Raw genomic sequence first — 23,769 nt, 5'->3', positions numbered from 1 at the left:
GGGGGGCGGCTGGCGAGAAAGGCGAGGGGATGAAGCCCTGGCGGGTGTGAGGGGTGTCTGGTCACGCCCGTCGAGACACGGAAAGGAACGGCAAGACTCGTCACTTCACTCCGGTTCGTGAGAGGGAAAGAGGGTTGATGGAGGTCTCGGGGTCGTGGGAGCTGATGCGGGCTGCTAGTGCTTCCTCTGAACCCCCCTTTCGCCTCTGTATTCACTCCGAGCATCTGCCTTCGCCTTCCCCAACCTGCTGCCTGCCAGATGTGCTGGCTTCAACGCTTGTAATTCCAGCCAGTCTGTAGGCTACCGCATCGGGAGAGCACCAGTTTGCGGAAGGCGGATGTACCACCCCCGCGGACTCACTTTGCTCTGCTTTCCGTAAGCTTGGCCCAGTCAACCTTCGGCCGCGCAGACGAAGGAGCGGAATTTGAGGTGGCAAAATGGGTTACCCTTCCTCAGACTTGAGTGGGTTCCTCTTGCAGGCTCTCTGCGCCGCGTAAACAACCCGCATGGCACGTCAGAAACTAGTACCAGAACAGATCTTGCTAGGCCATCGTCATCTCTTCTGATTCCCTTCTCTTGGTTTTAATATTAACTCAGGGAACAATTGCAAATAGCTGCCTCTGCTTCCCTTCTAGACATAACCAGCCTCTTAAGGCTCCACCACTACTTTCTATTTCTGGTGCAGTTTGGTTTTTCATTCTAGTCCTAGGTTCACAAAGAACATGTGCATTGAATTGGGGAAAAACATAGCTGTAAGACTACTGTTAGATCTTTTTGGGAAGTCCTTTTCTTGGCACCTCTGCCAAATTAAGTGTGATGGGAGGTTATTGGAGAGGATGTTTTGGGTGAGAACACCTTTGTTATGGTTTGTTCTTTCCAGCAGAAAATAACAGCATTCTAACATTCTTATTGGTTATGACTTTAGGGTTTTTTCCCCCACATTGATTTATCAGAATCTGCCTACTTACTTACCTACTGTTATTTATTTATTAGATTCCTATTACACTTTTCATTCAGGAGCTCAAGCCACGTAGTGCTTTCTCCTCCTGTTTTTTCCACCAACAGCAACCCTGTGATGTAGGATGGGTTGAAAGAGACTGGGCCAAAGTTACCCAATGAGCTTCTGTGACTGAGGGTGGACTAGAACCTGAGTCTTGCTGCTCCTAGTCCAACACACATAACCACTACAATTGGAAAACTTGTATGAAAGGATCTGATTTTGTCTGAAATACTTACATATTTATTAGATTTATGTCCCATCTTTTGTTCAGGAGTTCAGCATGATGTACATAATGTTATATTCTCCCATTTTTTTTCTTTGCAACAATCCTATGAGCAGTAGGTTAGGCTAAGAGACAATGACTGGCCCAAAGTCAACCCAGTGAGTTTCTGTGGTTGCATTTCCTATAAAATGATGGACAGTTTGCACGCTAGGTGTGGCTCCTACATCACATGATGAACATAAGACAGTAGTGTGAGATGGCGGTCAAAAAAGCAAAAGCAGTTTAAGACAGCACCAGTAGAAAATAGTTTCTGAATTACAGGAAGTGATAGTTTTACTCTGTTCTTCATTGGTTCTTGAGTACTGTGCTCAGTTCTGGGTATCATACCATAAAAATATTTCAGATAAATGGAACAGGTGTGGAGATAGAAAACAACTATAACTAAGGGGAACTAAATCATATAAGGAAAGATTGAAGGAATTGGGCATGTTTAGTTTTGAGAAGGGATATCTAAAGAAAATCATAGCACTCTTCAAATACTGAAAGAGTGTCATATGGAAAAAGTCCATGACATGACCTTTTCTCTATCAAGCATAGAATAATGGTTCCAAATTACAGAAAGTCAGATTCCAGTTAAAAGTTAAAGAAAACTTCATGATGGGAAAAGCAGATACGGTCCAGTAGTGGAACTAATTACCCAGGAAGTGGTTTGCTCCTTTTTAATGGATGTGTTTAAGCAAAGTTTAAATAGCCATCTATCAGGGATAGTTCATTTTTGGTTTCCTGCAATGCACCTGATTTAGATGTGATAGCTGAAATAACCTCTTCCAATTCTACAATTTTCTGTTGGGTGAATTTATTTATTTATTTATCTATCTAATTTGTCCCCACCCATCTCCTCCCATTGGGGGACTCTGGGCGGTTTACAACAATTGATTTAAAACAACAATCATAAAATACACAGTATAAAAATACAATAATAAATAATATAAATAGAAGTAAAGAATTGCTAGCAGATTATTCTGGGGTGGTGAAGAAACTGCCTTTCTCAGTCTAACTGGAAAAATGCATTAGACAGCTTGATGGGCTGCCAAGTGACATTATTTTCCAAAAAATCAGGATTCATGGAAGGAGGATGAAGATCTTCCCTCCCACAACTCTATTTAAAATGTGGGATGGAGATACGTGCATATGTACAGATACTCTCTTTGACCCTGGGCCAGGCTGTCTATTCCTGATATAAAATAATGTTTATCTTGTTTAGACTGATGTCCTAATTTTTTCTGCCAAACCTAGATGGGGTGTATTTAGGAAGAGATTATAATGGGAACAGAGGAGGAGGAGGATGGAATGACACTTTCTAATCTGTACGGCAGTAAGTAAATCTGATTTTTTTTACTCTTTTGGGTACATTAGAAAAAAGTTCTATACTATGGTATTGTCTAAAAGAATGGTGGAAAAAAGCTATATAACATGTTTCAATTTAGTAGATTCTTGTGTATGGCTACTATAAGTCTTATACTGTGTCAGGAGCTATTTCTGCCAATGGTGCAATATCATAACTTCCCTTCCTGCACTAGTGAAGGAGGCCAAGAAAAAGGAGTTTATTGATAAGTTCTACTGTTATTCTATTTGTTATTTTAACAATCTATTTATTCTTTGAAGACAAAGTTGTGCTGATGAGCATAGAATATCCTCTTGATTGTGATGATATAAGCAACCATTGACATTGTTCCAGCAATTCTCCTAGCCAATAGGACTAGGCTGGTATAACTGTCAATTAAATAGACATAAGCCAGGCATTAGAATTTCTGAGATCTGGTGCTAGATTATGTTCTTAATGTTACATTATTTCTGACACGACAGTGATTGATTGATTATTCTTTTAATGCAATTTTTATTTTATAAAATCAAGCTGCTGAAGTCATAGTTAGAACAGAGAAGGTAGTCTCATGGTGCTTCTCGGAATTCAAACTTTCACTCGGGAGTTAGCAATAAAGAGTCAAAGGCATGGTTTGGATAAATAAGCTGCCACCTTTGCAGATAAAAAATAATAAAGAGCAACTACTGTAAATTCTAGGAATCAAGCCATATTTATATCAGGCCAGGGTTTAAATCCTATACATTTTTCTCACCCTTGCATGGTAATACATTTCTTGTCATTTGTTTATTAACTTTGGATATGGAAAGCACCTGTACAATGTTTTGGTAATAGTCCTGTCAGGTCTCAGACTCGTTGTGACCTTACCTGCTTCAACCCTCACAAGTCCCCTCTTCCACAGTTACTTTTATTCCACAAGACAAAACATACATTTCTTTCTTTCTCCAGGTTATTAGTCAGGAAAAATGCATGGGGAAAAGTTTAGAAAGCTTATTTTCTTATGTCTCTCATGTTCCCTTTTAAACTGGTCCCAGTAACTAGATTTTTTGGGGGGAAATCTGATCAGAAATTTACTTATTAATCATATTTATGACCCTCTTACTCCTGATCAAAGAGGCCCACAGTGATTCACAATATCAATCAAAATATTATCAGTAAAATCACAGTTACAGAAACAGAATAAAACCACAGATACAATATAAAATCAATAGAGAGAAGCAAATCAGTTTCTGTTTCAATATATTTGGGTACAACCTCTTGTTTATTTCATGATGGGCTGGATAAAATGCTTTGCTGTAGGATTATTGTTAATGCTGTTTGTACAACAACCTGTTTTATCTCTTGTATATTACAATTGTTGCATATGTAGTCATGAATGGCTAACATAATCCTTTGCGGGGTGTTCTTTCTATTTGCAGTTTCTCCTTGTGAAGGAGGAGATGGCGACGAGAGTTCTGTGGATATTTATGATGGCTTAGACAGCACTCCAGTTGTTTCTGGTATGTTATGAAGTTTCTTTTTTAGTTTATTCACTTGAAATATTTTCTACTTTCCTCTAAAAAAAATTGAATGGTATAGATATTTTTCTCCCTGTATAGAAGAGCCTAGAGAAATGGTGAAAACCTGATGAAACAAAGACAGTCTCAAAGTAATCCAAGGAGTTTCATAAACTTGATACTGCCTGTAATTTATTAGTTGACTCCTCCAGGCTGTTAGTGCTAGGGGTTTTCAACCTTTCTTAGGTGTATGTCAAAGTCAACTCAGAATTCATAGCCGCCAGGACAACTTTGGATTTCTCCCAGATCATCACAGGTCCTACTCATGGGTGGGCAACACACTGGATTTGGTATTTATTTCAGTGTAGATGAAACATGATCCAGTTAGGGGGACATTACTAGCAGTTCCTTGTATGAACATATCACTTTCGGGTAACCGTGAAGCTCATGGCACCACCAACTTCTGTATTGGGGAGAGACTTACTTATATAGTCCACCCCACATGCCTTATGGAGCTGTCTGGTTTTCAGAGGGGGCTTGGGGAATTTTCCAGAGATTCAGCAGGCAGTTTGATCAGTCATCTACTTGACCTCTGATATATAGAGGCAGTGAAGGTACTACATAGGATTGCTTCTCCCTGTTTATCACTCCTGAGGTTCTCCTTGGTATGGTGATGAGCTCCAGGTCATGAACTGAAGAGACCAAATGGTAGTGAAAAACAAGGAGCAAATATTATAAAGTATGGGTTGAGCCTAGATTAGGGTCTGCATCATGGCAATAAGATCAGTGAAGCATTGTTAAATTCCTCACATTTACTGCATCCATGGAATGTCATCCAGTTGTACTGGTTAAAGTAACCAGAATCTTTGAGGGAATCTTAGAGCAAAAATACTTCCCACAGGCCACTGACTTTTTGCTAAGTATTTTGCAGATAAAATCATATATATTCATTTGGAGCTAGATGCTGCCTAGGCAGAGATCAGTCACTGGCAATTCACTGAACTATAAGAAGGAAAAAGTATAGCACAATCAGACTTGCAAGATTCTCTTATTATAGGCAATCTCAATAAAAGTAGTTTTAGCCTTCCTCTGGAGTTGATTTCCTTGTCTGGTCAAAATGCATGTAATAACCAGTTGTATGATGCCACCCAGGGCTGAGTAGGAGATACAGTGGAAGAAGTCTTGACCTGGTGTCTGGATGGGGATTAACAGGCTAAGATTTAATCCCAGCAAGACATAGTGTCTATTGCTTCAGAAGCCTTCCATTCCCAGGGCAATTCCACCTTTAACCGCAGATGGGATTACACTTCCCCAGAAGGAACAGGTCTGCAATTTGGGGATCTCCTGGACCCTCTCCTCCTGTCAAATGATTGGTGGAAGCCATGAGTAGGAGAGTCTTTGCCAGTTCAGCTGATGTGCCAATGGAATGGGATACACTCATGCCTGGATCACCTTGTGGTTGGACTACTGTAGTTTGGGGCTGTCTGTATGGGGCTGTCCCTGAAGACAACTCAAAAATTAGTGGTTGAAATGCCTGCTAATGGATGAGAGCTGATAAAGCCATTCTAATACCTTTGCTATAGAGCTGCGTTGGCATCAGTCTGCTTCCAGGTGTAATCAAAGTGATGATTATCACCTATAAAGCCTTATGTAGTTTGGATCCTGGCTACCCACGAGACTGTCTACAGCCAGTAGGAACCAACAGAGAGGGTATGTTGTGAGTTCCTACCCTCTAGAAGATGGGTAAATTGGAGGCTCAGAAATGAGTCTTTCTCTTATGGCCCCACCCTTTGTAATATACTTCCACCTGAAGTGGTGATTGCTGCCTCCCTATTAATATTTAGAATGGCATTTAAAATGCTGCTCTTCCATAGATCCTTTGGAGAACAAATACCATAGTTTCATCCAAACTATGCTTTGTTATGTTCTTGTTTAAAACAGTTTTAAGGGACAGTTTTTGTAAAAAAATCATTATCTTTCTCAATATTGACAATTGTTTGATATATGATTATTTTACTGTACTGGTTGTAAGACACTTCAGACTCTTTCACTGGAGCAGCAATCAAATTTTATTAAATAAATAAATATCTCAGTGGGGATTTGAATCTAAATCTGCTGTCTGATCATAATGCAGTGCGATAACAGTGGTTTGCCCTCCAGAGAACGTACATATAAGTTAATATTGATAGGATTTGGCTTTAATATGTGATAAGAGTAAACAAAGTAAAAGTAATGATATTTGGCTGTAGCTAGGTTCCCAAAAACATCCCAACTAGTGTATTGTGCAAAACAGTCTCTAGCGCTGGGGGAGGGGTTTTATTTTTTGTTTGCTTGCTTGCTTGCTTGCAAAAACCAGTGTTTCATTGTCTCCACACAATGAATCCCATTGGAAACTGAGGAAATATTCAAAACCAGCGTAATGAATTGAATGAGTCTCTTTATCATGGTCTTTGCCCAGCATAGGAAACTATAAAACAGGAGCAATTATATGAAAACTAAGCTATACCTAGAAAATATAAAGACAGTAATTATGAAGTTAAATGGAGGTAATAATTCTCAGTTGGGTATTGAGATACTATGCAGTGGTCAGTGATGAACATGTATCATTGTCCATTATATTTCTGGGGCTTGCATGGAACAGCTACAACATTTGGAGAGTTGTGGATAATATAGGAGCCCCTTTCTTTGAAGTTAATATATTTTTATAGTGTGCTGGGGTTGTTAAAGGCTAGGGCTGGACAGGACGCATAGAACCACAGAGTCAAGACTTCTCACGTGATTTCCGGAGTGTGTGCTAGCAAACCACCGCTACCAGCTTAATGAAGTCTAGTAGTCTTCTTTAAAATAAAGAATCCTTTAAAAAAACCGATCTCTTCTTTTCACCTCTCTTGCTACAGTCAATTGTGCTACAAAAGTGCCAGTCAGAAGTAGTTTAAACCTATTCGATGAAATCCTGATTGAAGAAGAAACTGCCAAGGAAGCCACTTTCAATAAAGTATGTATTTTAGGTTGGTAATACATCAGGGAAATAAGTTGCAATTAGATAACTGTAACGTTTCAGTGATACTGCTTATACTAACACATATAATTGAAGGTGTTGTTGAACTTCAAAATTTTCTGATTTTAAAATTTACTTAACAGAATTAAATAAGTTGCAGTTTGGATCCTAAGGAGAACGAGTTTTAATGTGGAATTTATTAATAATGAAATTTAACATAGTCAAAAACTAAAGTATAGTTTGGCTTCTTTTGCTTTATAAATAGCAGTGTTTGTGTTGCAATAAACATGAATGGAATACATACTTCATAGGTGCATGTTTAGTTGGGGGTTAAAACATTTCCTTATTACTCAGAAAACATTTGTTTCACTTATTAAATCTATATTTGCTGTATCCAAAATAAGTTTTTTTTTTTAATATAAATGAGGAAATCTGTGTCTTGACAGTTGCAGGCTGAACATGAGAAATGTAAGCAACAACTTCAAGAGCTGACAAAGAAGCTTCAGGATATACAAGAACAGGTGATAAAGCAATAAGTGGTAGGATCCAAGACGCACACACATACACACACACATACAGCAGAAAGGGCTAATGGGAAGAGGTTATTGCATGAAAGTGGTTGTATTTTTTAAAATACTAATGATAATTTAATAGAGTGCTGTAGTTATCATAAAGCAGTTTGCCTTGAAGACTAACTTAATCCTACACATGTTAACATATTCTGGACAGTGATATTTATTTTCAGGAAACTGTCAGTAGGATTAATGGCTAAATCTGCAATCCTATATGCATTTGACTAAGAAGCATTAAATTAAATATGTTTAGAATATAATATTTTTCTTGAGCTTGTTACAACAGAAAACATAATAAATTTAAATACACATTTTTCTTGAACTAATAACTTTATCATGTTTTTGTTCATATATGCAGTTCCATGTTTATAATATGTTAAAGGTCTATGTGTTCTTTCTGGCTTAGAATTCTCTTCTAAAAAGTGAAAATCAGTCCCTTAAAAAGAATATTTCAGCACTTATCAAAACAGCTAGAGTGGAAATTAACCGCAAGGATGAAGAAATCAGTAATCTGCAGCGAAGGTACTGAAAATTAAGTTACACATTGTTTTTGAAAGACTTTCATCTGCTGTTCAAAGATGAAAAAATTGAAAGAAAACCCTAACTCGAAATAGAAGTGTTCTTTCTATGTAAACGTTTCCAAGCCCATGTGAAAATTTGGTATCTTAAAGACAAATTATTAGCATTTATGTATTTATATTTCATGAAATAAATTTTTAGGATAAAATCAAAACTTAATTTTGTATAGAGAAAACATACTGAAATAAATGTAGTTAAATTAATTGTAAAAATACAGCTTGACTTCTAGTGGCATTCTGGTACAGTCTTCTTGTCAGCAATGCAGCAAGTTGCTGCTGCCTCTTGGGATTTCTTTTTTTATTGCTTCCCAGCCTAGCCTTTAAGTCTGGTATTCCTTGGAGATCATTCATCCAAGTACTAAGCAGGCCCTGGTCTTCTTAACTTCCAAACTCAGACAAGATGGGTTAGTTGCTGCTACTTACTAAGACAAGTTAATCATAACTAGCTTCAGTTTAATTCATTTCACTAGTTCTGATTTAAATATAATTAAGTTTGTGTTTCATTCAACATTGTTTAAAATATCTGGAGAATTCTTTGGGAGTGTTTATCTGCACCAAATAATTGATTATGTTCCTAGCTTTATGCTTACTATACCTGCCCCTGGGTATTTAATCAAAATCCCAAGTTGGAACATAATACCAAGCTGTTCCTTGGTTTTTCTGTCCAGTTGCATGGAAGGATGATTTAATGGGATGCATGCATTGACCTCCATGTTTACATTCTAGATTATTAGCTCAGGATTCTGGACTTGATTCAAATGTGGGTAATAACTCTGGCGAGAATTTTATTGAACCTGATGTCTTTGGCTTTCTTAACGGTTCTAAAATGAAATCAAAACTAAAGTATATCTGTTGGATATAAATATATATTTTTCTTATTTCTGAAAACAAAACACAGTTGCTGTTCTAACCAAACATAGTCGAACAAGTTACACTGAAGTCTAGGTATTGATGAATAAGAGCTAGGCTGAGACATAAAGAGAATGAACAAAATACAAGAATATCATTGCCATACGCTTGAGAGTTCTTCTTTTCTGTTTGCTTAAGATTAATCTAGGCCTTAAAGCAATTATTTGCAGAGCTGAGATTTAGTTGTTTACTCAATAGTTTAATCAACACATGATTTGATATTAGGTAGAATCAATTTTAATTGGTGGAGGTGCACTTGTTCTAGTTGTTTTGTTTCAGGTGTATGACTGAATTAAGAAATAGAAAATATTAAAACAGTATTTTTTTGTACAGTAATCAGTTTCTGTTTTCATAATTTGCAAACATTTCATCTGTTCATTGATTGTGGTTGAGGGTTTATTCCCTTTTTGACAGCCTAATCTTATTCTCTCTTACTCAGCTGTGTTGTTATTATTATTATTATTATTATTATTATCATCATCTATATTTGTATCTCAATTATCTCTACAAGTTTATTTTTACAGCAAAATCCAGTAAGACATGCGAATTAGTAACTTTGTATTTGAAGTGAAATTATACTTTTATAAAACAGTCCTTGGAAATTGCATGAATGTCCAACCTTTGCAATTAAAAAATAATAATTTGCCTATTGAAGGATGGCCATAGTTCACTGGTAGAGTTCATGCTTTTTATATGGGAAATCAAAGGTTTATTCCCTAACTTCATTTAAAAAAGGATTAGATCAAGTTGTAGCTAGATCTCATGTATCAGAAAGAGAGAAGCAGTCCTATGTTCTTCAGCATAATTTGGTATATTTTTTCCTTTAGTCTTCAGGGAAGAAGGCAAGGGCAAACCACTTCTGAAAAACCTTGCCAAGAAAACTGCAGGGACTTGTCCAGGCAGTCTTTGAGAACTGGACACGATTGACTGGGTTAAAAAAAAATTGATTTAGCATTATAAGTGAGACTTTGCTCACACAATCTTCCCCCCCCAGTTACAGATGTTAGGAAGAAACCGGCTGGGTGACCTTGGGCCGGTCACACACACTCAGCCCAACTCACATCACAGGGTTGTTGTAGGGAAAATAGGAGGAGGAGGGAGTATTAGGTATGTTCGCCGCCTTGAGTTATTTATAAAAATAATAAAGGCGGGATAGAAAATAAAATAAAGTAAAGATGAACCGCATTTATTTACTCATTTATATGGGGCTTATAAGCCATTCCAGCCAGAACCAACTCCAAATGTTTCTCACCTTGCTGTGTTGTCCATATTTGGACAATTTGTAGTTAACTATGTTATTTAATAAAATTCTTAGGTCTAATTCTTCTTTATAAAAATCTTAAGGCAACAGTGTACATATTTATTTAACATGCTGGCCCTCCTCATTATTGCAAATTAATGCAAGCAATTGATACTTACTAGAATGTTAAGGCTGTTTAAATTTTGGATAGTTGTTTTACGATGTAGCATATTAAAGTAATCTCTTTCTTAACAGGTTAACAGAAGCTCCAGTTCATCAGGGTACCTACAGTAGAACATATACAAGGAACTTTGAAGGAGCGAAACCAAAAAATAAATCCAGAGATTTCATTCCAGAAAATAATTCAAAAGTAGATCCTAAAACTAAACAAGACTTACCCAAAGATGTATCTCATAACTATCCATCTTGGGATACAGAAAATAAGAAATTTCATTTAGAAAAAAAAGATACTTATATATCTCGATCTCATCCTGAGCACCTTCACAAAGACGATGTTCTAACAAAGCTGAGAAAAGTTGACAGCTCTTGTGATAAAGAAAAGGGAAAAAGGGAAATGAAAGATAATGAACATTATAGTAAGGATAATGATTGCAGATACAAAATAAAAACACACAGAAATGTTGGAAGTCCTGTAGAAGGCATATTGGATGCTCCTGGAAAGTCACAAGTTAACCCAGAAAAACTAGTCAGAAATGGACTGTGGAAAGATAGAAAAGACATAAAGGTCAAAAGCAATTGGTGTGCAGAAAAAATAACTGATGTCTCTTCTACTAAGGAAAAACAATCAGTTCCTAAGGACAAATTAATGCTTAAAACTGAACACATTAGTGATGATAGGGTTGAAAAATTACAAATCATAAACCAGAAGGACTTAAAAACACAGAACAAAGAGGAAAGCAGTAGTAGACAAAAAGCCAAACAATCTGATAGATATGCAGAACAACAAAGAACTGGTAAAGTTACTAATCCCCCTGAAAATAATACACTTGTCAGAAATCCTAAAGAATTAAGTAAAGGTTACTTAGAAGACAAGATAAAACAAAATGATTGTAGGAAAAATAAAGGAACAGATGATCCTGGGCTCCAAGAAGGGAAGTCATTACTGCCACACAGTTCTAATAGAGAGCGAAAACTTGTTAACTCAAAGGAAGATAGCAGAAAATGTGAATTTGAACGCACCCATTCAAAATCAGACAAATACCGAACAGAAGCAAAAAGGAAAAATGAAAGAGAGAAGCCTAGAGAAAGCAGAAATTCTCAAACTGAAAGACGAGATTCAAAAGAAACCCCACAAAAGACAGTAAAAGAAAACATTAAAATAAAAGACAATGCAAAGAGAGAGAGAAAGAAATCCTTTCCACCAAAAGAAATTGCCAAGATAGTTGAGGTTATGGACGAACAGATGCCCACTAAGATGGAAAGGGATGAAGAGCAATCAAAAAGCAAAGATTTAAAATTGAGCTTCATGCAGAAACTAAACTTAACTCTATCTCCTGCTAAGAAACAAACAGACAAATCCAAAATAGCAGCAGAGACTACTAACAAATGTGAGATGGAAGCTCCAAGTCAGGAAATACTGCTAGTACCAACTGAACCAGCTAATACCACTAGTGAAGTAAAAATGCCATTGGGACCAGTCCATAACAGTCCCCTTCAAACCAATTTGGAAAAAATAACATATGTTTCTGAGATCAAAACAAATCAGCAAAATGAGACTCCAGTAGAAACTTTGGATATTAAACCACCTAAAGCATTCCTGCAAAATGCAACCGTGCAGCATGAACCTGTTGGTAATGAGAAACTCCTCCCTCCTGCTGAGATTGCGATGCAGGAATCTGAGGAAATGCGTGTGGCACCTAGCCTAGCAAATCCCATGGATCCAGATACACTGTTAGATCATTCTTTCAATGACCTGGAGACTGTGAGTTCTGCAGATTTTGATACGTTTAGTGTAATAGATGAGATTAATGGGACCGATTCAGACTCGTCCATGACAAAAGAAGAATCCAGTAATTGTTCAGATAAAAAGATCTTGGAGTACTCTGAAAAAGAAAGCATACCTCCTCTTCACAAGACCACTATAGAAGATGATAAAATACTGTGTGTAAATATTTCAATAACTGACCAAAAAGCTGAAAACTTAAATCCAAGCTTTCCTGATCATGGAAACCAAATGGAATCATCGTGCAATAAAGGATTAAATGCTGTGTCTCAGGCAAGAGACTCAAATCCACTTTCAGTTGATGACGATAACTCAATACTAAGCATTGATCTAAATCATATGAGGTACATCCCAAAAGCAATCAGCCCTCTTAACAGTCCAATACGACCCTTGGGTAAAATCTTCAGAATGGAAAGCTCTTACAAAGGACCCGTGACAAGTTATAATACAGGTACTTACTATATTTTTGTTGTACTTGTTACAAAAATGTTTTCCTTTTCTGGCAGGATTGTATGCCTTTGGAGGAAGTGTCTTCTGTTTCAAAGAAAACAAAAAACAAAAAAGTTCATAATAGATTCCAAGGAACAGCAAAGCAAACTCATTTCTCCTTCCATCTGTTTACTACCTGCTGGTTGGAGGTTTGGAGACGAGCCATGAGCTTGAATACTTCCTTTCTTCCCCACTGCTTAATATAATTCCTCATCTAGTCAAACCACAGTTTACCCCAGACCTGAAGAATACAATTTGGTCAAGCCCCAAAAATGTAGATTACAAATTATAGTTTGATTCTGGTTTGCAATGCTGATTTTTAGGATTCGCTCAGAACTTAATTTGGTGATCCAGATGTGAAATAAGTAACAAGCTTGTGTTTTAGCTTTTTGTTCAAGGATGAGTAATCCAGTTTCCAACTTTTCAAAAGCTAGGTCAGGAAAATGGCATAATTCTCAGTTATTCTCACATTGAAAAAGAAATGATATTAGAAGTGTGGCTTTATTTTTAACTCCTCAAAAGCCAATTGCGTAGGTATGTTTCTTTTTAGGTACCTCTTATGAAAAAGCAATTTAGCTGTAGTGGAGGAAAACCACATTCTCTTTCATGTCTGTTCAGTAACCTTGATAATTAATGATACAATTTATGCAGCATTTTCCATTGCAGTTTGATGGGGAAATGCTAGTTTCGAATTTCTAATCCCAGAAGTCTTACTGGATGGCTGCCAGCAAATGCTAGACCTGAGAGAGTGAATAGATATTGTGCTAACATAATAATTAACTAGTCGGTTGATCCTAAGCATATTCTTTTAATTCTGATTTCCAGCAGAACTGAATTGGACATAGTATGATTAGAATCTGATTCCAAGTTAGATGGCAGCTATTGTAGTACATTCCTGTACAACAAGTCTACATATTTGGTCAGCAGAAATCTCGTTGGCTACTTGAGATACAGGAGAAACTCTTGCTTCCATCTGGTGATCATATAGATTTTTGCAGCCCAAATAGTGTAACCCCACTAAATATGCTACAGCTTAGCTGCCTGTATTTTAAGGATAAACTTTCAAGGAAATGAAGAAAAATAGAACTGTGAGCATTGATTGTCTTGAAAAAATAGTTCAAATTATTGCTGAACCTTCTACTCTACATGAGTTTATGCAGATGCTCAAAGCTATAAGAAAACAAGTACGGAAAAGCTATATGAAATTTAAGATACAGTTTCCAATACAGCAGTTTCATAAAATAATAGATTCATCAGTTCTGAATTTTACATCTTTGGTAAAATATATTGACTTCTCTAAAATGTGTAGATCAAATGAGGCCATAAAGGTAAATCTCTGTGACGTTACAGAACCTGAACTCAGTCAGATTAAAAAAAATACTGCAATAGAGTATCTATTTAAGAAACAACAATCAGATATGAAGAAAAAATTGTGGAAACTTCTAGATGAACAACTTGATTTTCTGTTTGATAAAATCTTGATGATGATGATGATGCTATCAGTTCAATCATGTCCAATTCTCGGTGATTCTCTGGAATCACATATCTTCTGAGTAAGGTATGCACAGCTGCAATGCAAATCCATTTAACTCAACATTTAACTTTAAACTTCCTGTCCTGAGGTTGGTCTTTTGGATCCGCACAGGTTGTATATATCAACGTTGCTTAAGATTTTTAGTAACAGTTTATTAAAATGTGGAGTGCAACTTCAGTCTTGTCAACAGTTAGTTGCTAGGACAGTGATCCTTAAAATGCCATTATAGTTTATGCTGCATTTCCAATATTTTGTGTGAAGTGCTTTCCATGAAAGTGCTTTTTTTTTCAGTTCCAAAGATTGGTTTATTTTATTTTTACCCAGCTCTTCCAAAGAGCTCAGAATGCATCTGTAGTCACCCTTGAATTTTGTCATCCTAACAAGTCTGTAAAATAGGTGAGGCTGAGGGAAAATGTGTCTAGGCCAGTTATGCTTTCAGCTTTATGGCTGAGTAGGAATTTGCATATGAATCTTTCTGGTAATCTATTATATTAGTCATTATACCACATAGATTCTCAAAGTTGCCTCTTTAAAATGCAGAACACAGAGTTATTGGCAGTTATAAGTAGAAATATTTAGTCCTGAAATGAACAACCGAATCATACTGTGAAACAGTTTGTTTTGATGCTTGCTTTTTGGAGTGCTATGTTTAACTTACTAACTTTTCTATTGGTCCTAGATTTTGCTCCAGATAGTGGTGTTGTTTATCTGGGGAGGAACCATTCAAGTGAACTCAACAAAGAAAATCAAAAGCCACTTTGCAGTGATCAACAAATCTTAGAAGAGTCTCAGCTAAGCATGTCTTCAGATGAATTAGAAGAGGGAGAAATTGTAAGTGATGCTGATGATGAACCTAAGATAGAAAGGAAATCTGAAAATAATAAAAAATTGAAAAAAAAACCATCTCCTGAGAGATCTAATAAATCCAAGAATACATGCAACCACAAGGCCAAATCTGTACCATCCAGTGAAGGTCCTGGAAAATTGGCTTCTGGAAAAAAAAGTAAAGAAAAGCCTAAAGATGGAACCATAATGTTCTCAAAGGAAATGAAGAAAAATAAAACTGTGAGCATTGATTGTCTTGAAAAAATAGTTCAAATTACTGCTGAACCTTCTACTCTACATGAGTTTATGCAGATGCTCAAAGCTATAAGAAAACAAGTACGGAAAAGCTATATGAAATTTAAGATACAGTTTCCAATACAGCAGTTTCATAAAATAATAGATTCATCAGTTCTGAATTTTACATCTTTGGTAAAATATATTGACTTCTCTAAAATGTGTAAATCAAATGAGGCCGTAAAGGTAAATCTCTGTAAAGTTATAGAATCTGAACTCAGTCAGATTAAAAAAAATACTGCAATAGAGTATCTATTTAAGAAACAACAATCAGATATGAAGAAAAAATTGTGGAAACTTCTAGATGAACAACTTGATTTTCTGTTCGATAAAATAAAAGAAATTCTCCTAAAGTTGTGCAATTTGATAAGTTTGGGAAATGAAAATGATGATGGTAAGCATGGTAAAAGAAGGAAAGAAAGTTCAAAATGCCTTGTCAGTAATAAAATTGACAGACAGAAATCAAAGAAACCAGGCTTAAATGCTAGAATGAAAAAGCCTCAAGAATGTGTTCTTCCAAAACCAGTTGTAGGTAGCCAACTGTCTAAGGCAGATCACCAGGAAAGAAACAAAATAGCCACCCACAAAAATATAGCTACAAAATATAAACGTTCCCATACAGATAGCACAACAAATTCTCACCCTGAAATTGCACATTTTAAGCAGAATTCTACAGAGGATGCTACTTTGAAAACTGGAAAATATGAAAAGGAGGGGTTGGATATAATTGGAGATGCTCACAAATCTGATATCAGCTGTGGACCTCTCACAGAACAACAAATGTCTGGGCTGACATTCAATTTAGTTAATGATGCTCAAATGGGTGAAATGTTCAAAAGTTTATTACAAGGCTCTGGCCTTTCTGAAAAGAACGTTGACTTCATTGATGAAAATCAGTGGGAATTCAGAACACCAGAAAAACAAATGCCAGGAGGTCAGAACTGTGGAAATAATCCTGCATGTGAAACTGAAGAAACAATTTCAAAGAAAATCCAAGTAGAGTCAAGAGTACTTGATGGTATTAAGTGGCCCATAGTTTCACCTGAAAGAGATTCAACATTTTTAGCTAGATTGCAAATGCCCATTGATCCAAATATTCTAGATGAAAGCTGTATGTTTGAAATTCCTACTAGTCCTACCTTGAAGAAAGGTGAGGTGTGTGTTTTGGAAAAACCAAAATCTCTTGTTTCTTCTATTCTTTTGGAAGACCTAGCAGTGTCATTGACTATTCCCTCTCCTTTGAAGTCAGATGCTCATCTTAGTTTCTTGAAACCTGATGTATTTGGATCAGTTCCTGAAGATGTTCTAAATGCACACTTCAGTGAAGATGCTCATCTAGAAGAAGAGGATGCTTCTGAGCAAGACATCCATTTGGCTTTGGAATCTGATAATTCAAGCAGTAAATCAAGCTGTTCTTCATCATGGGCAAATATCCCTGCTGCTCCTGGATTTCAGTATTGTCCAAACCTTCCAATGCAGGCAGTAATAATGGAGAAATCAAATGATCACTTTATTGTTAAAATAAGACGTGCTGCACCATCTACCTCACCCATTGATCAGACAGCCATACCAGATGAACCACTGATCTCTGTTACTGAAAAAGAGAAGAATGAAATTATGTATGAAGAAAATCTCGGTACTTTAACTTCGCAAAGTGTCCCTTCAGGAGAGGTAGAAGTGTCTAAAGAAATTATAAATACTTCTGACCCTGAAAAAAAAATGGATAACCATATTATGGAAAAGCAGGTTTCTAACTCATTGGAACCTGTGAAAGAGACATCTGTCTATCTTAAGATTGATTCAGTTCCTGACTGTTCTGAACCTCAACAAGAACTCCATCATGATACTCATGATGATGATGTTAATACTGTAGAGTCCCTGCTTCATAAAAACAGACATGAACAATCTTGTACCATCTCTGAACTTCAGAGTCCATTTTGTAATACAAGCCAGACTCAAGACCCTGATTTGCTTGCTTCCAGTCAGGCATTGCATAGCGATGCTGCCTCAGAAAAACCTTCTGACTTGCAAGACCGTCCTGAAGAACTAAGGGTATCTGCAGTGTCTTTCGAAGAACCCTCAAATAAAATAAATCAAAATGCAGGTGCACCCGAGGTTTTTAAGCTTCCTCAAACAATCCCCATGAAAGTGTTCCAAGAAGAAGAGGTACCTTGTGGTAAAGTAAATGATTTTCTGGTTAGGTCAACAGTAGTTCCACCTGTGGAACAGATATCCTCTCAGGATCATTTTGATACACATATTGGCTTGACTGATGAGACTTCTATGGAAAATAAACTTAATTCACAGGATCTCACAGAACAGTCTGCTTTCAATTGTAGAATGAGAAGCTTATGTAACTATCAAGAGAAACATAAAGCCGATAGTCACTGTGAAGTAGCTGATGTGTCAAAGACTGATGCTGAAGAAAATGTAAATCAGCCAGACATGTCTACAAGAGATGGCAATTTTGAAAAAAATATTACTCTTAATATTGGTGGTCAGAGATGTCCAATTAAACTTGACAAAGAAAGCAAAAAAAGGAAAAAGGAAACAGAAGAAGCATCTAGTGCAAAAAAGCAAAGAAAGGAAAGTAATGAATTGGCTTTTAAAAAAACTGGCAAAAATAGCAGAAACTCTAAAGAGAGAACTCCTGTAGCCTCAAGCTCATCCAGTACGAAGCCAGCATCAGTTAAGGACAAAGATCTACTATCCTCAACATTTGTGTCATCATCAAACCTATGTGCCAAAAATATCATTAAAAAGAAAGGAGAAGTTGTAATTTCTTGGACAAGGTAAGAGTACTGAAAATGAACTACAGTTTTGAGTAGGAGATTAGAAGTGCAATAGATCGAGATTATATTTTGCTTTCTAACATGCCACATCATGGGCACTAGCACTGCTTACTCGTAATTAAAGGATTTTGGAATGCTGAATAAGATTGCAGTCCCATTGTAGATCTCATTAAACATTATGGCATTTCTTAGTAATGAGTGCACAGCTAACATTTGCTTCAGGCTCAACTTCTTTAATCTTTGTTCTGGCAGAGGTGGAGTAAATATGCAGTGTTCCATTACTTGCTATGAAAATTGTAGTATAAGCTTAGAAAGAGGGGAATTTAGAAGCCACTCTAAGCATATTGTACAAAATTGTTCCCTCATCTGAATAATAGGGATATGTAGTTTGTATATTGCATTGTGTATATCTGTAATAGCCAGTTTCCATCTGGAAATGTCAGCATTTAACACTTGAGCTTGGTAAAACAAGTCATTATCAAAGCATTTGCAACATTTATTATCCTTAGTTCAAAATAGACTCTCAAATCAACCCATAATGAAAACAAATGCTAAAGGATTAAAAAAAAAAAACCCTCAAAATGGATAAATGAAAAATCCTTTGCCTAACAGTTGAAAGTTGAAAACAGTGATGCTGAGGCACGGATCTTTGAGCAGAGCATTATGTGAATATTTTGGTCCCAGCCTCTAGTTCTGCCTCTTTAGAAGGCAAGGGCATTCCTAGAAGGGATTCAGAAAATTAATTCAAATGCATGAGGAAATAAGCAGTCTTAGTCATGTGTGATTTTCCCAGAAGGTGGGCTATTATCTGTGGTGGCTTTCTTAAATAGACCCTACAAATTATTGTTTTACAATTGGATGCTAGAAATCTAACAGTTTTTTTCTTGCAAAAGTAGTTTCCAGAGGTCCCTTTAGGAATCTGAAGTATTTTACCTATGTACCTATACTTCGTTGGATAATAAATGGAAAATATCTGAAGAGAAGAGAGTATGAAACAGAATGGCCACCAGGAAATTAGTGAAATAAAAAAGCAAATATTGATTGCTTAGATAATCTGTAGTTAGGTAATTAGTAAATAATCTGAATTGAAAATGTTTTTCTTGTTTGTTAGAACTTTTCTATTGCATACCTGATTAACTCAGATGTTCTGGAGGTTCAAATCTGCCAGCCAGTTTCTGTTGCTCAGAGGCCATAGTCTTAACGCTTCACTAAAAATATTTCTGAATTTGACTTTTCATCAATTCTGCCTCAGATAAATGCTAAAATAGGAAATGGTTACAATACTTTAGAGCAGTGTTTCTTAACCGTGGCAACCTTAAGACATGTGGACTTCAACTCCTAGAATTCCCCAGCCAGTGAGAAACACTGCTTTAGGAAGTATCTGATTTTTAACTTTTTTTAAATTAATGTTATTGGGTGTATCATAATAGGGTATATCAATGTATAATAGGGTGTATCAATATGCAAGCATGCATATTGATATACCCTATTTAACATACACACTGTCAAGACAGCCATCAATTAGATCAGGAGTTACCCATGAATAGTACTGTGATAATTAGTAATAGCTCTGGGTGAGCTGATCCTCTTATTCTATATGCATGTTGGTTTCCTCATCCTGTGTAATGTTCTATAGCTGACATTGAGTATAGCTGGGGAGTGGTGAGTCACATTGGCCTAATATTATTCCAAGTTGAAATTTTGTATTTATTTTTATTGCTTCATTGGGCAAATGGTGCAAGATAATCAATATGTTAGGCTTTAGCTTTTTAAAAAAAATGTCCATTGGAAATATCTAATCTGTTTCTTTTAAATAAAGGAACCTGACCTCATAGGCAGTCATTTTGCGTTGTTAATTTAATGCATAGAGTAACTTTATCATTCATCATGGTGATCACTGCTCTGAACAAGTTTTTGAGAGGTGTGAGAATACATTATCCGGTGAAATTATCAGAATTTAGTTTCAGAATCAGTTTTTTTTATCCTTTGGCTTTGAAACCCACTTTTTGTTTTTAAATAATTAATATGGATGAAATGATAGTAATTGTTTTTTTATCAAATAAGTCAGTATTCAGTGAGTGAAAATTAACTTTGTATGTTTGCTATAGAAATGATGACAGGGACATCCTACTGGAATGTCAGAAAAAAGGACCTTCAGGAAAAACATTCATTTCTGTTGCTGAGCGGTTAAAGAAAACTCCAGCTCAGGTATGTGCTTTAATAAGAATCTGTATTTAATCTGTTTCACTCTGCATTTGTGTATTTGCCTGAGTGAACAGAGTATACCATATTTACCTAGAAGAAAAACAGTTCAGAAATTAAGTCAAACTCTGCCCCACTCCAAAGACTGGCCAGGAAAAAGGTTATAAACACAGACAAAAATTCTGCGTAGTGCCCAGCTTCATCAGTAGGACTACCAACTCCAGTTTAAACAAAAGTTAGTGCTATGCCAGAGATAGTTTGTTAAGCCCAACTTATTCCATGTTACGGTTCTGGAAGTTGGGGAAGAGATCCTTGGAGAAAGAGCTGTGTGCAAAAAAGAAAGAAGTTAGTAGAAGTGTTTATTCTAGGCTTCAAGACAAATAGAAATCTAGGCACACTTAACTTTGTAGTTAGTTTTGTTGAGTTCAATAGCTCTTCTCCCAGGCGAGTCTTTTTAGGACTCCTTTTCAGTCAGAGCACTACCCTGACACCGTTCTCATTCTTCTCTGATTTTAAGTATCTACAGTGGAGAACCCCTTTATCTGTAGGGACCCCCCATGGCATTGAAGAACCTGATTGTCCAGGGTCCTCACTCTTATGGAAGCCTTCTTGAATAGAAAAGTTCTCTGTTGCGGACACTTGCAAACTAGATATGGAGGGCATCAAGACAAGATCAGAAATAATGTAAATATAGAATCAATGATAATACATCATATTATGTTTTATTGAATCAATTTCTTAAGAGGAAAGGTAAATCAGAAAAAAAGATGTAGCAAATTGTAAATTGGTCTCTAAGTTAATGAAGTAATTGGTAGAACAGAAGTGAATTAGTACAATTCATTTAAATTTATAGTAACACTGTTTCTATATAGGCTTTAAATGCAATTTTATTTTATCTGGTTTAAGTGGCCATCATGGCATTTAGTCTACCATAAAAACTATACAGGTAGTTCTCAGTTAATGATGATAATTGGGACCAGAATTTCTGTCGCTAAGCAATGCAGTTGCTCTTTTGGGGAAGATGGGTGGTAACAAAACTTGAAAAACAAACAAACAAAATGCAGTTGTAAAGTGTGACATCATGTGACTGCATCGCTTAATAACAGAAATCCCAGCAGTCACAGTCCCTGTTGCCATCATGAACCATATCCCACTGGTCGTTAGGCGAGGACCCACCCCAATCCAAGCCATTCCTGACTTGGTCCTTCCCAGCCCTGAGCCTCGGTAAGGTAAAGGACTGCCACCTCTTGAACTACCCCCACCCACCTATCTCCCCCCATCTCTGCCCTTTTGGCCACCCTGCACAGTGGCACTCCTTGGCGGGGCTGGGGCTGGGGCTGGGGCTGGGGCTGAAGTAGTGGCCCAAAGTCTTCAGCAGTCTCAGCTAATAGGATGCATAGCTAATAGGATGAATGTCTTCTGGAACAGTAGAGTCTTTTGGCTCTAGATGCTGTTGGTCTACATGTAAACAGATTTCACTCTTCAGTCAAGGAGAATGAATATATAACAGAATCCAGAGAAGGTCTTCTTCATGATTTTTTTTCTCTGTAACAAAAGAATTATCCTGTGAAAGCAAGTACCTGTTAAGGACATCACATGTCCTGGAAATCTTTGATTTGGCTAGTAGACATTTCTGTGTCTGGCAGCATTTTTTTCTGGCTGCCTTAGCAATCAGAATTGCTATAACTGATTCACCGACCTGGCTGCATGTCCATATGAATGCATGGGTGGCAGGCAAGGGGGAACGGCTTGAGATACTCACTAATTCCCTGGGGAAAGGCCTACTCTGTAAATCGTTTTATAGTTTAAGCTCTAGATTTTATGTTTTCCCTCCACAGGTTGAAGAAAGATTCAAGCAGTTAGTGAAGCTATTCAAGATGTCAAATGGCAGTTAATGGCTACTACAAATGAAGGCATCTAGGCACATCTACCCACTGTGTGTATGTGAGAAAGAAAGTGTGCATGCTTTCCAAGTCTGAATAACAATTTGTTGCATATCCTTTTACCTGTAATATAGATGTTTCATTTATTCTCATAGATCTTATGGGGAGACCCTGTTTTTTAGAATTAGCAACTGATGCTCATTAAATATATCAAACAAATTGTAAACTCACTAGTGGCATTGCACATTTTGGAATACAGAGGGAAAAAATGGTTCTGTGGCTTGTACTTCCTGAGCTGTTGTGAATTTTCTAAGCTAAGACTTTTCTATCTACTGCAGGTGCCAAAAATCATTTGCAAAATACAGAAGAACACGGTATTTATTGCTGCTTCTTCCTCTGTGTTCTACTGTGCCGTAGCCCATATTTTCATTAAAACTTTTGGGATATGCAAGACCAGTCGCTAACATACAGGGGTTGTTCTGAGTTGAACTGTCTGATTATAGTTTGTTGATCAGAAATAAAAGGGTTGTGTGTTAGCACAAAACTATGACTCCATCAATAATCATGAGAAAACTTAAAAGGAGTTGAGTATATTCTCTCCTTTTGTTCTCTTCCAGGAAGTACGAATATGAATTTTGAAGTTTGCAGTATATTTTCCAAATCCTCATATATGGCTTATTTGTTAGAGTTTGTGAGGAGCTAGTGCATAGTGTTTATTTTACAAATAAAACACCAGTATTAACAAGTTGTTCCTCTGCTTAAAACACTATTATTTTACAGACTAATGTAAAATTGTTTTTCATATCCAACTTTTGCTTTTAAAGCAAATTTGCCACAAGCTAACTTAAAATATTATTTCTCTTTTAAATTATATCTGCAAAAGTACCCAGGCATTTTTTATGAAGTGTGCAATCTGAAATGTAATCCCATGCCTTAATTAAGAGCTTCAAGATTAAAATGAACGATAATCCGTTCATTGATCCATGCTCCTGTTCTGATGAGACCCAATTTTTGAAGGGTAAAGATTTTATTTCAGCATAGCATATGTAAGGTGTGGCACCCACAAAGCACACAATTTTTTCAAAAATCTATCAATACTAGAACTTACCACATTGATTAAAACGGTCATACTGACTTGGGGAGAGAGGGTGTAAAGATGTGCATGTGTATAAATTGTAAGTTTTAAATGTTACTTTCCTGTAAATAATGTACAGAATTCTATATTGTGTAAAATATTGTGTTTAAATACAATTCTTTACCTGTAAATTTTTGATTACACAGAACAAGTTTTATTTTGTATACATTAAATACTGCATTCTGTAATATGTATCTCAAACCCTGTAAAATGAATGCACTTAATGTTAATTAAAAGTTGATTTGGAGTATTTTA

At 36.4% G+C, this 23,769-nt stretch overlaps 1 protein-coding gene across 1 annotated transcript; it reads left to right on the top strand.

The window, feature by feature from the left end:
* CASP8AP2 (caspase 8 associated protein 2) lies at nucleotides 1-23,769 on the top strand. Its single transcript, XM_063312080.1, has 10 exons — nucleotides 1-113; nucleotides 2,520-2,598; nucleotides 4,023-4,103; nucleotides 6,998-7,095; nucleotides 7,545-7,619; nucleotides 8,077-8,192; nucleotides 10,653-12,811; nucleotides 15,063-18,294; nucleotides 20,403-20,502; nucleotides 22,335-23,769. Exons 2-10 carry the CDS (start codon nucleotides 2,547-2,549, stop codon nucleotides 22,389-22,391), a joined length of 5,970 nt encoding a protein of 1,989 aa, XP_063168150.1. The 5' UTR covers nucleotides 1-113; nucleotides 2,520-2,546; the 3' UTR covers nucleotides 22,392-23,769.

This window comes from Candoia aspera, chromosome 1, assembly GCF_035149785.1.
Source record: "Candoia aspera isolate rCanAsp1 chromosome 1, rCanAsp1.hap2, whole genome shotgun sequence".
NCBI lineage: Eukaryota > Metazoa > Chordata > Lepidosauria > Squamata > Boidae > Candoia > Candoia aspera.
The sequence above is the reverse complement of the archived record's forward strand: the minus strand, read 5'-3'. Positions and strand labels throughout refer to the sequence as shown.